This window comes from Drosophila teissieri, chromosome 2L (assembly GCF_016746235.2).
Source record: "Drosophila teissieri strain GT53w chromosome 2L, Prin_Dtei_1.1, whole genome shotgun sequence".
Taxonomy (NCBI): domain Eukaryota; kingdom Metazoa; phylum Arthropoda; class Insecta; order Diptera; family Drosophilidae; genus Drosophila; species Drosophila teissieri.
In genome coordinates this window covers 13,184,008-13,193,386 of record NC_053029.1, presented here as the reverse complement: position 1 = coordinate 13,193,386, position 9,379 = coordinate 13,184,008, and the positions used below count along the sequence as shown (strand labels likewise).

At 37.4% G+C, this 9,379-nt stretch overlaps 1 protein-coding gene across 1 annotated transcript in view; it reads left to right on the top strand.

Annotated features, from left to right (window-relative positions):
- The first annotated feature begins 2,991 nt into the window (after window positions 1-2,991).
- Window positions 2,992-9,379, top strand: part of LOC122615335 (protein bunched, class 1/class 3/D/E isoforms) — a 36,673-nt gene continuing 30,285 nt past the window's right edge. Inside the window, exon 1 of the mRNA XM_043790381.1 lies at window positions 2,992-3,167. Within this exon, the coding sequence (XP_043646316.1) occupies window positions 3,007-3,167 (161 nt within the window). The 5' untranslated portion in view covers window positions 2,992-3,006. The remainder of the gene's footprint in view (window positions 3,168-9,379) is intronic.

Genomic DNA, 9,379 nt, shown 5'->3' with positions numbered 1-9,379 from the left:
ACATTCGAGAAGTCATTCGAACATGTGCCCACGCCTTTCGTATTTGCATTAGACTTTTCGCATTTCCATATTTATTTGCTTAGAGTTGGCTAGTCGAGTGGCTTATAATCAAAGTGCACACGCTTTTCCTGTCGATTGATAGCCATTGTTTGCTTTGTGTGACGTCAGTGATTAGTTTATATTAATTTTGTTGGGGTAGAGTCTAGTTAAAGTGGTTGAAAAGTATCTATTACTATAGTCATCTAGATAATACCATTGTGTAGAAATTTTATTTAAGACATTTTGCAGCCATTTTAAAGTTTGAAAATGGCTATTCTCCATTTTGGCGGTTACTTCAATGCAAATTGAAGTCTATTTCCTTTTCATTCGCAAAGCGTGTTATTAATTGATTTTGTGCTTGTCTGCCTTATCAGAATCATTTACATATCGGCTTTATATGCCTAAGACCAACCCAGACCTTAAATTTTAAGACATATTAAGACCCCATTTATTGTCTGGCCGATAATGTTTTGGCAAAATACAGTTGGTTCAAAGGCGGCGTAGCTAAAGGAGGCAGAATTGTTTGCACTGAAAACATTGTTTTTATAAGAAGCAACAATGGATATAAGTTATAACTTTAGTTGAGATTCGATATTACAGATTTATAAGAGGATGAAGCATATTTTTTAATAAGGCGTATAAGACTTCTGTTGTAGACTAATTTAGACATTGAATCACTGAATCTAGTCATCTATATCGTTGACATAAAGTTGTGATTAATTGATGATGATTGCCTTTCAATCAGCTTCCAGGTGATTTTCTTCTTTGACCGATCCCTCTAAAAAATGGCCACCCACAACTATGGCTCCCAGTTTCTCTGCTTCCCTTTGATTCCCTGTTTTTCTCTGCCCCCACCTATCACTCAATGCTAATTATCAGACGGCGATTAGATAGAGTTACTCTTTGATAAGGGGCACACGACGGTTCTTCGATGTAATCTACTTTGTTTTTTCGCCTCTCGAGTATGGTGTGTTTTCCTCTTATCGTTCATCGGTGCTCCAAAAAGAAAAAAGTGAAATAAAACACAAAATACCAAATAGCTTCGGCTCCGGTCGTGTGTGTAAATTTTGTTTCTCGCCTATTATTCGGCGCTTTCGTCGCCGTCGCCGTTGCCGTCGTCTTCTCAAACTAAAGAGAGAAGAAACGCAGAAAAAATGTATTTTTGAAAATATTTTATTGCTGGCGTTGAGCGCAGCCACCACTGTCGACCGACGTCGCTGCTGCCTTTTGGTTTTATTTTTTTTCGTGTTCCGCTGGTCGTTTTTGGATATTGTGTAAAATTCAGTTTTTGGTTCGAATTCAGTAAACAAAAACTTGTCGCCGGCGAGAGACGCAAAACACGAGCCACTAGGGTTGTGCACCAACAAAACTTACAACCGAATATCACGGAAAGAGTAAAGACCGAACCGTATTTGTTTAAACAATTTGCTATAGTTTAAGAGGCAGCTCTCCATCCGTCCCGCGTGTCTGTCGCTATTTGTATCTTACGGATACGCGTCGAGTAATGATGACGCGCGTTAATTGTTGCCGCTGTTCTTTTTCGTTGTCGATGTCGATGGCTCGGTGCCCTGACCTTGTTACTGTCTGATTGTGAATTCTTCTGCTTATTTATTTAGCGATTTGCGTTGGGACGTCTATATACTTACAGTTGAGATACAAATCTATCTATCTGTCTATCTAGCTATGTAGTTGGCGATCGCACGCACAATTTGTCTAAATCGAATTCGTCTAAAAATAAGCCGCGAGCGAAAACAAAATGAGGGAAAACGGCAAAAACAAATTGTGGAATAAATTTTGGGTGGTTCACGAGTTTTGCCTTACATTCGGTTTTCTTGGTGGGAGATCGCTTAATTCGTTTTCACATTCGAATGGAGCCAGAAATGGTCCGGAAAAAGTCCAAATATATTATAGAAAAAGTGTCTGAATTTAAAAATTTTTAATTTGCAAGTGTAAATGAGTGAATTTTCAAAGTTATTGTTGGCAAAGTAAAGTACATGAAATTATAGCTAATGTATAAATATTAAGTAAAAATTTGTTTGAATTCCAGACCACACAAATTCGTGGACATACATAAGCTAAAAAAATTAAATTACATAAGTTCAGCTCCCAACCAAGTAATTTCGAAATACACAGCAGAATCACGTTTTGTCATTTCGTACACAAATTCCTCAACTTTCGCAGGCGCTCCTCTGCCAGGCAAACACTAAATTCGTCTGCAATTTCAACTTTGTATCTGACGAGTGCTCGTGCGGCTGCTGTGCGTATCTTAATAGATAATTTTAATTGGTTAATATTTATTTTTAGTCAAGACTTGATTAATTGCCACCCGAGAGGAGTTCCTCCGTTCGAGGAATTCTCCAAACGCCGTGTTCCCTCATATTAGTTTTTGCTATTTGGCACGCGCTACCAGTTCCAGACAGCGCTTAACAATTTATCAGAGAGAAATACTGAAAGTAGCAGCAACAACAAATATATCAAGAAACGACTACAGCAACAATGTATGCAAAATATATAAATAAAATTATAAATACAATTGGCCAACGTATTGGGAGCCATTGGTCGTGTTGTTGTCCAAGCTGAAGTGCATGTTTCTCTCGGTTTTTTCTCTCTGTATTGGCTCTCACTCTCGGTCGCGAGAAAAATAAAATTAATGCAAAATTCGAAAATTCAAAGCAATTTTTGTTTTTAGTTGTCGTTCGACCGGCTACACAATTCGTTTGCTGTTTCTCCTTTCCGCGACCCATTCGATAAATGTTCAATATTTCTGCCCGTTTTTATATAACAGCAGAAAATCAACATCAACAAAAAGGGTCACATAAACCAAACAAGTTGTCCCAGGCGCTTATTTATTAGCCCCAAAATAAACAACCTCAAAGTGAAAAAGTAAATATTTACAATAGCCACCCCATAAATTGTACTAAAAATCCAATTTAAAATAAAATAAGTGAACTTAAAAAGTGCGAGAAAATGCTCAAGTATCCGCGCACCACTTCGTCCACTTCTTCGGGCTACTTCGATGACGATGAGGCCATGATGAATCCCTATCAAACGCCTCCAGCATCGCCGCAATCCGTGCCCCAGTATCTGCAGCGTCACATGGTGCGAATGTTCAGCACTGAAGTTGATAAGTAAGTCGTCCTCGATCGGGCATAAATTTTATATATAACCCTCTTTGATAAAGACCACTGGGGTTTCCTAATGCCCTACTTAATGCTGATTGCAAGATGGGTAGGGAAAAATACTTGACTCACTTACATAAAGCTAGATAAACAAATAATAATAAATGTCTTTTTAAGAACTAGGAGCTCCTTTATTCTAAGGACATTTATACATCTGTGTATAAGAAGGTTATTTAAGAATTTGCGTCTGAAAAAACTGTTCTTGCATTGGTTGCTTTTTATACTGGAAAGAACTATTCAATATTCAGAACCAAGTTCTAAAGACCTTAAAAGAGCTTCGATATAGCAGAAATTCCTAGCAAACCGCAATTGAAATGTTAAATTAAAATCACAGGCGTAATGTGTTCTAAGATTTATGCCTAAGGCAAAGTAATTCCAGTTGTGTCTTACCCTACGGCTCATAAATATGCATAAGAAGCTCAAGAATCAGTTATTTATAGTGACTGATTATAAATGGTGGCATTAGTGTAGTTCTTGCTATTCGTATAGCTAGGAAAGTCACAGACCAAGTCGCAATTTCTCTCATCTATAAGCAAAATAGTGCCCATTTTACTTTATTTTACTATTATTACAAAACAATTTTGTACACCATTTGCATAATCAATTTCCATAAGTGCAAACGCGACTAGCTTTAAATGAACTACAACAGCAGCGAAAATGCTTAAAATGCAAAAAAAAAAGGGGTTTACTAAAAGGCTTTACCTAAATAACTGCACAAAAATCAATGTACAATCAACAGAATCGCTGCATTTTTTATTTCCGCTCGCTGCTCTGCTGATTTCATATATAAAGATAGGTATATATGTACTCGTATATGTACAATACCTTATGCACTTTCGATTCTTCCCTCTGTTTGTGAATGTGGGAGTCTTTTGTTTATTTTAACAGCCACGCGCGCACATGTGCCTTGTCCCACCCAGTCCACAGTTTTCATTTACTTATTTACTTTTTTCTCAAAACAGAGAAGTCTACTTGTTTGACCGTTTATCGCATTCATCGCTCGTTGCATTTCTAATTGCATATTGCGAAAAGCGCTTTATTCTCCCCCTACACATAAAGTTGCTAATCGTTTTGTTCTCGCCGGATGTCACATCATTTCAAAGGTCTAGCGGGAAAGGTGTAGATTTATATAGTTTACTAAACCCTTTATATTAAAGCAAGTGTACGTTAGGTTTATAGCATTGTATACAAGTTGGGCATAAAAAAAATCTATTAAGATTAAGAGATTAGATGCGATTTCGCAATACAATCAATTTTTAATCATGACGTCAGGATCATTATTTTTAGCTGTTTCAGCAATTGTCTATAATAAATGTCATTACAACCGTTGACTTTCGACCGATTCTGACGCAAATTTGCGCTGCTACTTTTCTGTATTCCTTTGTGTTGCTGCCCTTAGAATAGATGTGTTATCTCTATAAGAAAACCTTGATGATAATGGATCGGAAGCTACTAATTAGCTCAAGGCACTTACATCCTTGATTAAATTGTCATTGTTCTTTATTCTGAAATATTAAAACAACAATGTTATCCTATTAGATAGATAGTCTTCCTAATAAGAGATAAACTTCTTTCTATATTCTTATCAAGAGAGCTATTTTTCTTACATTTCTTGTTAGCCCAAATGATTTTTGTAGTCTGCACAATACAAAGAAATTTTCCATATCTCCAGACAAATGATTATTAGACCTCTGATTTGGTGAAACTTTCCTTCGTTCAGCGGCTTATTTTTAATTCTGTCTGCTGTTGTTTTGCCTTTTGTGTAATACCTTTCAAGTCTTTTTGATTCACGCCTACGACTGAACAACAATGAGTAGTAATTAGGCGAAACTTTTCTTGGCTCTGGTTTTTATTTATCAATGAACTGCCTTGAACCCGCATGAGCACAAAAATATCAAGAAAAAGCTTTCAGAAATCTTGAAAAGCATAGACAGACGAACTAAGAACTTCAACTACAATAATAACAAGTGGAAAAGGGCTTGAGCCACGCCCACTACAAAGCAACTAGCAACGCAAAAAAAAAAAAAGAAGTTTTCGTGTCTTTTTGTGTCAACGACTGAAAAGGTAAATGCACTTCAAAAGGTCGTGTGCGACCTTTGACCTTTTCGTGCCCAGCAGCGCTTATAACTGCGATACCCACTTCCTATACCTATACTACTACCTATACCTATGCATACCTATATGTGTGCAGAAAAGGCGATGAGGACGGAAGAGTTTTTCAAGTGGAAAAGCGGCGTGAAAGCGCCAACACATGTTCTTTATTGCGGGAAAAGCTGCTCACTGTTCGATTCGTTCCTCCAGCTTATCACAAGGAATCGACAATAACTTATTTATATCGCGATTATCGATTGGATCTATAAATAATTGTGCGGTGGATACATTAATTCCTGAATTTGGTATAATTTATATAAGCAAATTGATTATCGAAGTTACTGCTTTATGCTACTTTAATCACCCCACCGTTCGAACAAAGCAATACGCAAATAGAGATTATACAACAACCTTGACATTGTCTTAATGTCAAGTCATGATAAATGAAACGAAATGCAAAACAGTATGCAACAATTAATCTTCCGTACCTTCTTCTACGAACGTGTGAATACCCACTTTCCCCTCAAATTCATTTCAGGAGGTGAATGAATAATGTTCAATAAATTTTCGCTTAACGTGAACACAAAATGTGAACAACACACGAGGGCGGAGAAAAAAAGAAAGGAATATAAACAGCAAAATGTTAGCGAAATATAAACAATAACAGCGGGGGAGGCATAAATCTTCGATTTCAGACGATGGGCCAGAAGGGCGGTGGCAATGCTGATTTCAAGGTGAAAGAGGCGCCACAGAATCGACTTTCCACAGAGCCATCTGCTCATCTCGACTGAAGTGGAGCCAACCTGAAAAGAACTTAATAAAAATACACATGCTGTGATGGAAACAGGAACTTTCAAGGTCAAGAGCCATAAAAATACGATTTTTTAGAAAACTTCTTAAAGGATAGATTTTCCCAACATTAATCCAGAAACTTAGATTCACATTCGGGTGTAGTCCAATTTGTTCTAAATCTCCTTCCTTTTGTGTTGTAGTCAACGATGAATAAGTAAAAACTATTTTCGACGCCTCCCTCATATGTTGTGTCTATACTTTGCTCTATTATATTTACACCTTTGGCTATATACATATGTACAAGCATATGTTCAGTAAGGCATATTCAAATTATATTGACCATGAAAAGTGTTTTCGCTTGGCCGCTTCAGGTGTTCAATCGCTAAAAAGTTATTTACCCGAATGTGTGAAATGGAATTTTGTTTTCGCCGAAACTGTTCGTGGTTTTACAAAATTAATGCTGAGAAATGGTGTGCCAAACTACGTAAAAACTTATTGAGAGATTTCTTGAAGCATGAATCAATTACGCTAGCTTACAAAACTGCATAGCATATTATTACAGTTTTCCATTTCTTAAAACAGTTAGCAAGATACATTTACATATACAACGATTAATAGTAGAAACGATTACGCATCTGGTGGGTGGGTTCATAAATAAAAACAGGCTTCTCTTAGGTAACAAAGTCTATTTATTTCCAATTACTTTATGGCTTAGACAAAGGAAGGAATTGAACAGACTTAGAATTGATAATTCACAGTCCATAATCGCTTATGGCTGCGGCATTATCATGGTTCGCAACTTAGGATTGATTTGATTGCACAAACACGTTTCCAATTCCATATATTCCTCGCCACTTACACGATTAGCACGTGAAACATGAATGATAGTCTATAGCCGGTCAAGCGATAGTGCTATACTCGTATAGTATAGTCGCAAGTATACATAGTAAGTGCTGCCTGTAATACGTGTCTTTCCTGCCGATTTGTTTACGCGGCTGCGGTTAGATTACGTTCGCCAGTGAGAGTCGTAAATAGAAGGTAGATTTAATATTGCTAAAATGTTTGCCACGAACTCATGTCTCAACGATGACGATGATGAGAGTATATATCATATATATATATATACTCGTATTCGACTGCCGCCAGGCTGTCTGTCGTCTCAGTTGTACATCGAAAATCAATCCACTTATGGAGGTGCGACCACCACAACCTTGCACCTTGATTAGTTTTACCCACCATTTTTCACTGAGTTCGAAGAGTCCTCTGCGCTTTTTCCCGCCACTTTTGACGTCACTTTACTTCTCTTTGCCCATCGCAAACCGATCGTATTTTGACTGTAAATATTTCCATTTTTCGTCTTTCGACTGGCCCCTTTTTGGCTTTTCGTTGGTTTTATGACTCAATTAAAAGATAAATACGCAAAGTGCAAACATTCCAATGATCAGTGAATGCGGCCGACAAACGAACGAACACATGACGTCAACCATCAAACAAACAAATTGTTGAAAGATTTATGAATACTTCGAGTGTCTATATTTGGATATATCTAGGCAAACACGCACTTTTCAAAGATGAAAGAGAACGAGTTTGCCTAATGTGACATTTGCTCCTAGTGAGTGTCATTAAACTGCATGATTGATAAAGATGGTATTCGGAATAGCACGATGTTGTTGACAGATCTATACGCATTTTATTATGCAAATTAAACGACTCCTTGTGAAGTCACAAAAAAGTAACGAAATTTAATTACAGCACAGACAGGCAGAAAATGATTTGTAATTACATACGTTACACAACCAAAATCCCTGTCTTCAGGAAATAGCATCTGAAAATGTTGTAGTCACCGAAATGGACCTTATGAAATTCCATTTTTCTGTACGTACACAACCGCAAAAGACTATTCATTTGATTTACAAACATCATGTACAATACATATTTCCACGGGGCATCCTGTTTTTTTGGTGCTTGCCTTTATGTTTCTGTATCGTTAATATTTGCTTTTATGAGTAACATCTTTATTTATCTTTTTAATTTACGGCTCTCGACTGCGTCAGCAGTGCGTGAGTGAAAGGCAAAAGTCGCCAGCAAGTTAACCTTAACATTTACTTGCTACTTTTTTTTAAATTTATATTTAAATGGCCGCCTCCGATTTGCATACAAATTCAATTAAAACGCGTGACGGAATTTTGTAAGCGAAAATTTCCCAAGGCAGTTGAGGGAAACAAATATTCGATTAAAAGGCTAATAGGCAAATTTAAAATGGAACCTAAGAAACCCATAAAAATCTTATTCATTGATTTATACATAATAATGAAGCTAAATGTCAATTAGCTCTTCATTTTTTTTCTTAAGCGACCCAATGTCAGGGAAAATTATTGTACATTTATTAACGACACTCAATTCGAATTAATGCTGGATTGACATGTCAAGTGGAAATTAGAGAGGAAGCATTCGAGTCGCTAATCAGTGTTCAAATGGCTTTTCTTGTTGTGCGCTTAACACTCACCACCCACCACACAGCCACAGCAACCACAACAACCACAGAGTGCTGAGGTCAAAGGTTGAACTTGACGTGAGTTCGCCTTTCGCTTTTCAGCGCTCTTGGGTTGAGGGGCAGGTTTTCACCGGGTCAGAGGTGCAGGCGCCACCTAATGACTTGCAGCCTGGCATTAAATTGCCATTGCCTGGAAAACTCTGAAAATGAAAGTAACAAAAAAACCAAAGCGAAGCTCACGATTTTGAATGCACAAAACATAAACAAAATGGTTGAGCGAATCTGAAAGTACTCTTTTATTTCACTATAAATACTGACAATAATAAAATAGAGTTCACTTTTAGATGTAATATTGGGTGATTCCTTTAGTCATATATAAAGTTCACTTTAGAAAGAGCAATTTTCTAGGATAGAAATCTTGGATCTATATCGAAATGCTAAGTATGCTGAAATGCTGAGTAGGAAACGAGAATAGACCCTGTAAGAAAGGGTATGCAAAGATGCGCCTCAGACGACGTTGCAGCCTCAAGCCAAGCGATTAAATGTTGCCATGTCTCCTGTGTTGTTCGTTTGTTGTTCGTTCGTTGTTGGTTGTCTTGGGCTGGCTTGGGTTTCATAACAACAACAAGACAATGCCTGGAAATATCCATCTATCTTGTTGTGGGTTTGTCTCAGCGGCCACCACAACACTGTTCACGGCTATTAGACGCTGTTTTATGTTACACAATTGTTGCTTTTGCTGGCCAAGCAAAATCCGGCTGGCAACATAATGCTGCACTGCCAA